A 12,546-nucleotide genomic window follows, 5' to 3' on the forward strand; every position below is an offset into this window, starting at 1 on the left:
GGCTGGGGGGGGCTTGTGTAAAGAAATGGCTCCCTGTTGCAGTTACCCCCCACTTTTTGCCTGATACTGATGCTGACTTGACTGAGAAGAGTGCTGGGACCCTGCTAACCAGGCCCCAGCACCAGTGTTCCTTCACCTAAAATGTACTTTTGTATCCACAATTGGCAGACCCTGGCATCCAGATAAGTCCCTTGTAACTGGTACTTCTAGTACCAAGGGCCCTGATGCCAAGGAAGGTCTCTAAGGGCTGCAGCATGTCTTATGCCACCCTGGAGACCTCTCACTCAGCACAGACACACTGCTTGCCAGCTTGTGTGTGCTAGTGAGGACAAAACGAGTAAGTCGACATGGCACTCCCCTCAGGGTGCCATGCCAGCCTCTCACTGCCTATGCAGTATAGGTAAGACACCCCTCTAGCAGGCCTTACAGCCCTAAGGCAGGGTGCACTATACCATAGGTGAGGGTACCAGTGCATGAGCATGGTACCCCTACAGTGTCTAAACAAAACCTTAGACATTGTAAGTGCAGGGTAGCCATAAGAGTATATGGTCTGGGAGTCTGTCAAACACGAACTCCACAGCACCATAATGGCTACACTGAAAACTGGGAAGTTTGGTATCAAACTTCTCAGCACAATAAATGCACACTGATGCCAGTGTACATTTTATTGTAAAATACACCCCAGAGGGCACCTTAGAGGTGCCCCCTGAAACTTAACCGACTATCTGTGTAGGCTGACTAGTTTTAGCAGCCTGCCACAAACCGAGACATGTTGCTGGCCCCATGGGGAGAGTGCCTTTGTCACTCTGAGGCCAGTAACAAAGCCTGCACTGGGTGGAGATGCTAACACCTCCCCCAGGCAGGAATTGTCACACCTGGCGGTGAGCCTCAAAGGCTCACCTCCTTTGTGCCAACCCAGCAGGACACTCCAGCTAGTGGAGTTGCCCGCCCCCTCCGGCCAGACCCCACTTTTGGCGGCAAGGCCGGAGAAAATAATGAGAAAAACAAGGAGGAGTCACTGGCCAGTCAGGACAGCCCCTAAGGTGTCCTGAGCTGAAGTGACTCTAACTTTTAGAAATCCTCCATCTTGCAGATGGAGGATTCCCCCAATAGGGTTAGGATTGTGACCCCCTCCCCTTGGGAGGAGGCACAAAGAGGGTGTACCCACCCTCAGGGCTAGTGGCCATTGGCTACTAACCCCCCAGACCTAAACACGCCCTTAAATTTAGTATTTAAGGGCTACCCTGAACCCTAGAAAATTAGATTCCTGCAACTACAAGAAGAAGGACTGCCTAGCTGAAAACCCCTGCAGCGGAAGACCAGAAGACGACAACTGCCTTGGCTCCAGAAACTCACCGGCCTGTCTCCTGCCTTCCAAAGATCCTGCTCCAGCGACGCCTTCCAAAGGGACCAGCGACCTCGACATCCTCTGAGGACTGCCCCTGCTTCGAAAAGACAAGAAACTCCCGAGGACAGCGGACCTGCTCCAAGAAAAGCTGCAACTTTGTTTCCAGCAGCTTTAAAGAACCCTGCAAGCTCCCCGCAAGAAGCGTGAGACTTGCAACACTGCACCCGGCGACCCCGACTCGGCTGGTGGCGATCCAACACCTCAGGAGGGACCCCAGGACTACTCTAAGACTGTGAGTACCAAAACCTGTCCCCCCTGAGCCCCCACAGCGCCGCCTGCAGAGGGAATCCCGAGGCTTCCCCTGACCGCGACTCTTTGAACCTAAAGTCCCGACGCCTGGGAGAGACCCTGCACCCGCAGCCCCCAGGACCTGAAGGACCGGACTTTCACTGGAGAAGTGACCCCCAGGAGTCCCTCTCCCTTGCCCAAGAGGAGGTTTCCCCGAGGAATCCCCCCCTTGCCTGCCTGCAGCGCTGAAGAGATCCCGAGATCTCTCATAGACTAACATTGCGAACCCGACGCCTGTTTCTACACTGCACCCGGCCGCCCCCGCGCTGCTGAGGGTGAAATTTCTGTGTGGGCTTGTGTCCCCCCCGGTGCCCTACAAAACCCCCCTGGTCTGCCCTCCGAAGACGCGGGTACTTACCTGCAAGCAGACCGGAACCGGGGCACCCCCTTCTCTCCATTCTAGCCTATGCGTTTTGGGCACCACTTTGAACTCTGCACCTGACCGGCCCTGAGCTGCTGGTGTGGTGACTTTGGGGTTGCTCTGAACCCCCAACGGTGGGCTACCTTGGACCAAGAACTAAGCCCTGTAAGTGTCTTACTTACCTGGTAAAACTAACAAAAACTTACCTCCCCTAGGAACTGTGAAAATTGCACTAAGTGTCTACTTTTAAAACAGCTATTTGTCAATAACTTGAAAAGTATACATGCAATTTTGATGATTTGAAGTTCCTAAAGTACTTACCTGCAATACCTTTCGAATGAGATATTACATGTAGAATTTGAACCTGTGGTTCTTAAAATAAACTAAGAAAAGATATTTTTCTATATAAAAACCTATTGGCTGGATTTGTCTCTGAGTGTGTGTACCTCATTTATTGTCTATGTGTATGTACAACAAATGCTTAACACTACTCCTTGGATAAGCCTACTGCTCGACCACACTACCACAAAATAGAGCATTGGTATTATCTCTTTTTGCCACTATCTTACCTCTAAGGGGAACCCTTGGACTCTGTGCATACTATTCCTCACTTTGAAATAGTGCATACAGAGCCAACTTCCTACAATAACATTCGGTACAAAATAGTAGTAACATCTCCACAGAGTAACACAACATCCAGTGCACAGTGTTAACACTTCTGTGAGCAACACAGCATCGAGTGGTCAGCACTATTAACACCTTCACAGAGTAATTAAACACCCAGTGTACAGTAGCATTAAGACCGTCACAGAGCATACAACACTGAGTATTACTATATATTACATGGGATTCTGTAATCCCTGTATAAATTGAAGTTTAACTTCTTTATAATCGGCAACTTTTGACACAACCAGTCGCCAGTTGTAAAGAAAAAAAGTCAAAATGTGACTATTATAAGTTATGAGAGTTGAGTTCTGACGTCCGCCAAGGTGAACGACAGGTCAGGTCATGAAACATAACTGAAGCAGCTCTTAAAAGCAACAAAAACTGACATTGCTTTTCTAACTTCAGCTCTACTTTAATAGCTTACAATGACAAACTGAGGTAATTTGTTTATTTTTTGCACTTCTTAGACAGAGAAAAGCTAAAATCTTTAACATCTGACTTGCATTGAACTGTTTCTGGTACCTGTTTGCAATAAATATTTAACAGGTTTTTGATATGTTAATTTTGCACTAGATGTTTTATTTTTATTCTTCATGTTTGCAAACATGCCAGCTCATTCATATGAAAAAGCTATGCTGCAAGTGGTTTGTGGGAAAGGTAATGGTGTGACCATATATTATATGGGATAAAGGACCCTCTCATATGCATGATGAGGATATTGCAAGTCACCTCTGAGTTCCATAACGTTGTAAAGGAACTTGGCCTTCAGCATCATTCCTCTATATGTTTATGGAACTACTTGGTGACTTGCAATATCCTTATAATGTACAGCAGGGGATACTTTATCCCTTGTAGTAACTCTTTCAAAGAGTAAATGGCACCCAGTGGTACGTAGCATTAAAATCTTCATAGAAACACCTGACACCAAGTGTACAGTAGTAATATTACCTTTAGTGTCACCCAAAACTCAGAGTACAGTAGTATTAATACTTTCATAGAATCATTCAGAATGGATTAGCATTTTTAAAGAGCACAGCCGCATCCAGTGGAGGATAGTATTAACACATTCAGAGAGTAATACCTCCCAGTGTAACTAGCACGAACTCCTTCTGAGGCTCAGCCAACACCAAGAGCTGCTTTACTACCCTCAGGGCACAATGATTATAACTGTATTTCTATTTCCACCCTGCAGCTGATGATTGTGAGACCTTCTGGGACAAGGACCCTGTCACGAACAGCTGCTATCAGTTCAACTATCAGGCTGCCCTATCCTGGAATGAGGCTTGGAAGAGCTGCGAACAGCAGGGCGCCAACTTACTGAGCATCAATGAGGTGCACGAGCAAACGTTCATCAACGGTAAGGCGGGGAACCTCTGTGGCGGATTCTGGTAGCGGAATTTGTGCTCAATTTCACGTTCACTTTTCAGAGTGAATAATGTTGGCCTCTTGATCGGACTAAGAATGAGTTAAGGAGAGTACCCTTTGTACCCTGCTTTCCACCCCTAACAAAATATATATTATTTTAACATACATGCCAATAGACCTGATTGAGGAGGAAGACTCCAGTTTTTGGAAGCCAAAACATTGCTTTATTTTAGGTGTCTCCTGCCTAAAAAATGCCTGTGCTTCAGTAGAAGCCAGTGGAGGTCAAGGGGGAGGAAATCTCACAAATGTCAATAGATCCGATTCAGGAGATTCCCGATATTTGAAGCCAAAAAACAGCTTTATTTTGGCTGTCTCCTGCCTGAAATTGCCTATGTTTCAATGCAAGTCAATAGGGAAAAATACATTCTCCCGATTATTATTTTTTCAAAATCTCCCACTTTCCTCTTCTAAAATGTTGGCATGTGTGCAATACCCTGATTTGTTTTTCAAAATCTCCAACTTTCAAGGTTTAAAATGTTGGCATATATGTTTTTATCAGTGCTAATTTTGAGCCCGTGGTTTCCGGTGGGTGGCACTGGCACTTATATTTGTGGACCGGCACTTATTTTTCTCCATCAGGCATTATCTGCGAGCAAAAGACACGTATAGGAAAGACGGAGGAAAAGAACAGAAAAGCGCACGACGGGAGTAAACAGAAGAGTGAACTGAAGGGGCAGGGAGTGGCTGTAAATGAAAGAGGCCCGATATGGCTTTAACATTAGGGGCCAGATGTAGCGATATCTGAATCTGCGATTCAGAAATTGCGAGTTGTGCGACTCACAATTTCCGAATTGCAAATTCGGATGCAGAACGCTGTCTTAGACACCGTCTGCGAATAACTATGGGGTCGCAAAGACCCACCTCATTAATATTAATGAGGTGGGTCGTGTTTTGCGACCCCATAGCGAGTCCCTGCACTCACAGGGATGGTGGCCTGCTGGAGACAGCCGACCTCCATGTCTGTGACTGCTTTTTAAATAAAGCAGTTTTTTTGTGTTGCAGCCAGTTTTCCTTAAAGGAAAAAGAGTTGCAATACAAAAAAATAACGAAACCATTTGGTTTCGTTTTTTCAGAGTAGGCAGTGGTCCATTGGACCACTGCCTGCTCTGAAAAAACATTTTTGGCAACATTCACAAAGGGGAAGGGGTCCCATGGGGACCCCTTCCCTTTTGCAAATGGGTTACCACCAGTGTGACACTGGTGGTAACTGCGAATTGCTTTGCGACTGTGTTCGCGTTCACAAAGCCATTTAGCATTGTGTTGCGAGTCGAAAATAGGAAGGGGACACCCCTTCCTATTTGCGAGTCGCATTCACATTTTGCGAGTCTGTACTGACTCGCAAAATGTGAATGAGCATCGCGATGCGCATTTTGCGTGGTACAAACTGCGATTTTTGCAGTTTGCACCATGCAAATTGCTTCCTACATCCGGCCCTAGGCTGCTAAAGTATTCTGTGCTTGCACATTTAGTTGCAGCAGCCGTATGTTTCAGAGGAGAGCTTTGGGCACGGGCGTATTTTTATTTACAAGTTATGCACTGGTTTTTATGCTTCATAGAATACAATGACATTAGACATAAAAACCTCAGACCACCTTGGCAAGTTGAGCTATCTTGCTTGCAGCACCCTAAACACAAGAATAGTGCTGCATCTTGTAAGGAAAACAGCACATTGCAGCCTAGTAAGACTGGCTTTCCGGCATCAATAAGTTCATCGTTAAAGTAAAAAAACATATATTAGTGATCCGTGACTATTAAGTATATGTGTTCGTACATGTGTTCGTCTCTTTATAACATGCTTGCGTTCTAAATCTAAGCAAGAAAGGTTAGCTTTGTGAGCGATGGATTGCATGCCAAGAACTCTGGCGCAGGCCTAGTTCCTGGGGGGTGTGCGTGTGGGGAGGGAGTGCACGCGCTAAAAAGAACCTCTTTTGTTCCGCGCGGTCCGCGGTGCGCGGAACAGGAGGGCGTTAGTTAAGAAGAGGCTGCAGCGCGAGGTCAAAGCGACAGGAGCCTCGGTGCCGAGACTCGGCCCGGGGGCCGCGTGGGCTGCTGACTGGGCTCGAGGTGGGCGGGAGAGGGGTTCACTTGTCTGAAGGAAAAAAGGTCAGGAACTCGGCTGTGGTCTGAAGTCTCAGGAATGCCGCGCTGGCTCCCTCTCGACTATTGCAGGGAAGAAATGTAAAACAGCTGTGCTGCTCTGCCTGGATATCGCTGCTTGCCGCGCACGAAGCCCCGGACGTTGGGTGCCCAGATGTGAAATAGCCTATAGTGAGACTGCAGGGTATTTCAAAGACTGGTGGTGCCAGTACCATGCCAAGGCAGCGCTTGCCATTGTGATTACCAGCATTTCAGGCGCTTCAGCCAGCTGTGAATCACTCCCGCCCCATTCCAGGCAGCTCCACGTCTATTTGCGTGTTCAAACTACGCGGAAAGCGCATACCCTGAGGGATATTTTAAATGGCTTTCATTTTGCTGGTCAGATGACGCTAGGCTGGTGTCTTTAGGACTAGGGGACACATTAGAATAGCCACTTAAATTCCGAATTCCCATTCCTGAAGATGCTTTGTGTTATTTTGACCATGCCATTTCCTCGTCTCATGGGCCTCGATTTAATTGGCACTATTGATTTAAGTGAGTTTTCCCGAGACTCGGTCTGTTGTTGGAAAAGTGCAGTTACTTAATGTCCTGCTTATAAATGCATTAGCTCTGGCTGGAGTATGTGTACGGAAAATAAAAGAGAGTGATTGACTTGCTGGTCTGAAGTTCTGGGACCCCAGTCCCTATACATGTATTCGCTCAATATTGATAGGTAGAGGCGGATCTTCACTGTCACTGTAGGTCTACTCTTATTGATTGCAGCCCCCACCCTCCCAGGAGTACTGGAACGTGTTTTTATTATGGACCTTATGCACTAGTCATGTTTATCATGACGTAGGGCAAAAGCAGAACATTTTTGTACTACTATGTATGTAGGTTCTTTTTGCATTCAGTAATAAACTATCCAGTTCTTATTTTCAGACATTAGTTAGGAAGGCAAAGGTTTGTAGCAGTCAGATCATTCTAAATACACACTCAATATAGTCATTTTCTCTACCTGTTGAACTGATCAATCCCTATAAACAGCCAACACGTCTTTAATCAGAATTTGACTTTTTCAAGTCAATGTAGCTCAAAGTAAGCCATGTTCACAGGGAAAGGATTGCCCATATAGTCCAATTTCATATGGTTGCATTAGTCGTGTAAAAAGGACCGGTGGAACCATAAGAATGGTATACAGGAATGTATTTAGGACATTCGAAGATACCAGAGAATGTGGATGTAGCATAGGATCCCTGCTGAAACCTCGTTACTACTGCACCTGTGTGTGCAAGGGGCATGGACCAGGTCAGTGGTACACAGTTATGCGTCCTCCATTAAGTGCAGAAACTCTGCTGTCCTCGAGTACCCAGTGACTTAATGTCCTAAACATATCCCTACGTGCTGTGTATACAAAATATCTTATCCACCAGAACTCTCTACATACAAGAACTGTATAAATTACCACTGAATGCAGAAACAGCATCTATGCACAATAGCACAACAAAGTGTGTGTAACCTGCAGAAATCCTTTTTGTTCTATGCTATGACAAGTTTCCTGAATTCCCTTTTTCTAGGGAATCATTGACTGTACTTGCGAACCTTTTAAGCATTGGGATCCCTGCGTGTCATACCAAACACATAAAAAGACAATTGGAAATGTAGGTACTTAGTACTTACACCACAACTGCTGGTTATAATTTGTAAGGGTAATCCCACTCACCTTCCTGCCCACTGTGAAACCCAATGATTGGCACTGCTTAGTGGGCCAGCAGTCTGTAGATGTTCATAACCTTCTTCAGGAGGGTCATGAAAGTTCTCTAACCTATTGAGGATATTCTACTCTAGCTACAAGAAGCTTTCCTTTCAGGATTAGTGTTACATATTTGGCGTTAAAAAGATGCTGCTCACAGTAGAGTTACATCACCATTATCCATACAGGTACGCAGAAAACAACCTCATGATTTGCTGGCAATAATGCCCTGTGTGCAGAACTGCCCATTGTACCTATTCATACACTCCAGTTTCCCATAATCCTCATACCGAGACACAGCGCTCTCTATGCCGACACATCTACCAGGAGCCTGGTCCCTCAGAAGCAGCACAACTCCATGAAGGCCACCTCTCTGCAGCACCAACTCCTTATTGCAAGTATACACGAAGGCCCGATGTGGGCCAGTGGTGGCGAAGGTATTTTGGGGAGGTGATAGTGGGAATGAGTACTAAACAAAACCCACCACCGTAGGTGCCCGCAGTAAAGCACCATAGCCTGTTCACATAGGCATGCTGCAACACAACTGCCTTGTGAATCGTGGCTCCTTTCCAAACTAGGTTATGGTCCTGCAAGGTGCATTGCACTAGAACATATCAATCATTGAGACTTCCAAGTCTGCCGTGTCTTTTTTCCCCATATTGATGGATGATTCTGGAGAACACATTGCGATTTTTGCACAGCAATGTCTGCTATGTGGCTTGTTCCTGCGACCAGTCACAAGTGAGATGCACAATTGTGCCTTTTTTAGTGTCTGTTATCAATCACGGACCAGTAAGCCCAGTGAGTAAAGCCCAATTGTCAGTTCAGGGAGTCAAAAGAAAGCCCTGTTTTGACTACAGTATTTCACATGTGCAGTCACCTACGAGGACCTCGTTACTGGTACACGTCCTTTAATAGAAAATACGGCCACACTCCAGCAAATCCACAATCAGGTCCTTTGGCCATGAGAACACTTTATGGCCACGGAGAGTCTCTCAACATATGGCCATACCTGAACAAGTGTACATCATGTAGAGATAATTGGAAGGAATCCAAAGCCAGAGCATGTGGGAAGAAACAGTACCTGGACTTGTGGTGATGGGCCTGAGCTCTGAAGAGGAGCGTAGGCACGTTGGGCCATGAGGCACCAGCGATCACACTTGGTAGTGTCCTAGCCCAGAAATCCAACGTGTCCCCAGGGCTACTGTGTAGATCCACAGTGAAACGTAGACACTAGCCCTGGAGCATGGAGCCTCTCTAGGTCATAGCCCAGCCAGGAACCAAGGTCCCATATGTGTTATTGCTTTCAGTTAGAGTCCAGAATAGGTCACTTAAGACTATGGCACCACTTTTATCATAATAGGCAGAGGGTGATGCTCAACAACAGAATGTGCGAACTTCAGAAGGGATGCATGAAACCTACATTGAGCCCTCAGAGAGGCCAGCACATTTTATGATTGGGTTCACTTCCTTCAGAACCCCAGAAGGGCTTAAAAAACAGGGCTTGAATTTAGGACATGAATGCAAGGTCAGATGTAGTGTTGACAGTCACACTCTAAACCGAACCAGGCTGACGATGATCAGTGTACCATTGTGGCCTCCTTGACGTCAAGTAGATTATGTTTCTCCTCGTGATGGGTCTCTTAATTGTTGAACTCTGGATCCTAATCTCAGATTCCACCACTCGATTTTAGAAAGAGAAACTTGTAATATACAGTGCTTGATTTGTAAATAAAAAGGTGCCGGAGCCCAAAGCTCTCCTCTAAAACACACGGCTTCTGCAATTAAATGTGTGAGCACAGAATACTGAGGCAGCGTAACCCTGAAGCCATCTTGGGACTCTTCAATCCATTTACAGCCACTCCCTGCCACTCCAGCTCACTCTTACAGCTTTCTGCTTTCTCCCATTGTGACACTTTTTCACTTTTCTTTTCCTCCGTCTTTCCCATTATGTCTTTTGCTCACAGTAAATGCTTGAGGCAGAAAAATAAGAGCCGGCCCTCAAAAATAAGTGCTGGTGCTCTGCACCGGAAACAACAAGCACAAATTAAGCACTGGTAATATGAATGAATGGGTGGAAACCATATGAATGTCAAAAAGGGAGAAGTATGCTGTGAATTTATGCACAAATCTTGCTAAGCACAGGAACTAGCTCCTTCGGTTCCCATGATAGAAGTGTGTGGGGTAGCGGTTACTAGGCATTCCTTCGAGGGAGGTTTGGTAAAACCATCGATCACACCATCATTCCCCAAAAGGATTGTAGAATTTTCCAGTATAGCCAGGGGAAGGGCTGGAGGCACTGAACGACGGGACAATGGCATGTAAGAGTAACTAGACTGCAGACCACCATGAGAGTGAGATCTTCATAGGGCAAGTGTCATTCCTGGGTAAACACAACTACAGTGTTTTTAGCACCACTGCAAGCATGACTCTTTCTTTTGCAACAACTCATGTTGTATTGGCTCTCCGCTTCTGTTTAGCTCCTCCAGTCAGTCTTTTGTCCCTTCACTTTTGTTGTTTTCTTCTTTTCTGGTTCCCTGTCATTTTACACCGTGCCCTTGTCACTTTGTAGCGGCTGCCCATCTGTTTTTGTTAATTTACCACTTGGTAGCTGCTGTTCTTCAAGTTCTCTTTGCTTTCGGGCATTCTCTGGATCAGGGCTGGTATCCTGGCCAATGGATGACATCATCGTTGTTTCTCATGTTTCGTTGGTTCTGCCTTGGAGCAGTGTAAACTTGATAGACATTATATTTTCTGCTGCTATCCCTACTCTCTGATACAATTCCTATTCAGAGCTTACTCCACCTCGGACATCAGTCAGCCAACATATCAGTTTGAAATCCACCACCAGCCTGCGATATCATGCGCTCCGATGTTTCTCTTCCCCATGCCAGTTTCCTCAGCTGAGGTGGATGAGTGCTCAATGCCTCTAGCTAGATTCGGGCTAGGCTGGGATTCTCAGCCAGTCTGCGTCTCCCTCGAAGCTTGACAGTTCGCCAGGCAAATTAGCAAACATGAACCCACTGAGAATCGAGTCATGGAAATGTCTCACACCATTACAGAAATAAAGTTGAGGCAGGTCTTGTAACCGCTAGAAAGGACGGCAATCAAATTCTGTCACTGACTCAAACCTCGGACGCCTCACTCTAGCCCAGAGGTCTTCAAACTGGGGGGCGTGCACCCCTTGGGGGGCCTCAAGTGATCCCAGGGGGGGCGCCAAACTCTGGCCAAAAGAAAAATTATGCAGATTACATGCCTTTGTTTTAAGCAGAAGCATGTTATTGCAGTTTTAAAAAGGTAACAGTACTTAACTGCAATGTTTAAATGGGTTTAGACCTATTTAAACATTGCCATCTTTCTAAAATAATTGTGAAAAATTCTGAGGGGGGGCTCAATGATTTTTTTTCAACTGGGGGGGCGCGACATTAAAAAGTTTGAAGACCACTGGCACGGTCTAGCCAGATATTTCAACTCTGTTTCTGGGAATGGTTTCTTGGTAAACCAATCAACAATTCTAATAATTCTCTGAATTCCAACAAGCCCTCCCCACTGCTTAGGTCTTCCACTTCTTCGATTCTCTTTGACACCCATGTATTCCCCTGCAACTACATGTCCGGTGTATAAGGGACTGTAGTCTGACTTTTACAGAGGCATCTCGCCCAGCAGTGTCTAAGTGCCCACAGATGTCACGGCATTCCAGTGTCACCCGTCACGCTAAGGCCATAGTTGAGTTTTCATCAGTTCTAGTAAAGGGCCACCTCGTCATCCACTCTCAATTGGGAAGAGAGGTAGTAGGTCTCCATGTCAGGGGTATGAACTCTGCCATCAAGGGGCGCAAGGGAAACTCCTGACTCATTTCCCAAATGCAACCGTTTTTACAACATTTTAGCAGCAGCCATTCAAGCCCTAACATGATGTGAAGTTTCACTGTGGTCTGTTCATCTACAATTGCAACATTTCAGATCAGTCATCATTTTAGAAATTGACTGCATAAAGTAAGCTCACTCAAGAAACCCTCCAAAAATGAATATTCTGAGTCCCTTTGCCCTACATACAAGTGACAATGACATTTTACTATTGAGAAACAGCTGTTTGAAAATATGAATGAACCATGTTCTACAAGCAAAACAAAATCATGGAATGTTTGAATGTTGTATGTTTTCCTCCTGCAGCAGACAGTGAGCTCATAAATTGGTCCAGGTAAAATAAACATGATCACTAAAAATAACACATTTCAACTATTTAACGAAGAGAGGAAAAACACTGAGCTAAATCATGAACACGCTGCACAGTGGAAGTTTTAAGAGCCATGTTGTCAGTGCAATACAGCTAATGCCCAATATCAGTTTTGAAGCGTAATTATGCTAACTTAAACACATAATTTATTAAATACTGAAGGAATGATCTTTTATAACTCTAGTTCAGAGTTCTTCAAACTTTTTGATGGCGGGACCCCCCTTAACATTTTTTAGGTGTAAGGACCCCCTTCTGATAAAAATTTCTAGAACCTGGTACACCTCATCATCAACAACAATAATAAACATCCCCATTTCCCACAGCAAATCATTT

The 12,546-nt window shown here is 45.5% G+C and overlaps 1 protein-coding gene across 2 annotated transcripts in view; it reads left to right on the plus strand.

Moving 5' to 3' along the window:
- Positions 1 to 12,546, plus strand: part of MRC2 (mannose receptor C-type 2) — a 761,492-nt gene that overhangs the window by 98,073 nt on the left and 650,873 nt on the right. For both annotated transcript variants that reach the window (XM_069237988.1, XM_069237989.1), the window contains exon 4: positions 3,916 to 4,080. In XM_069237988.1, coding sequence (XP_069094089.1) covers positions 3,916 to 4,080 — 165 coding nt within the window. The remainder of the gene's footprint in view (positions 1 to 3,915; positions 4,081 to 12,546) is intronic.

This window comes from Pleurodeles waltl, chromosome 6 (assembly GCF_031143425.1).
Source record: "Pleurodeles waltl isolate 20211129_DDA chromosome 6, aPleWal1.hap1.20221129, whole genome shotgun sequence".
Taxonomy (NCBI): Eukaryota; Metazoa; Chordata; class Amphibia; order Caudata; family Salamandridae; genus Pleurodeles; species Pleurodeles waltl.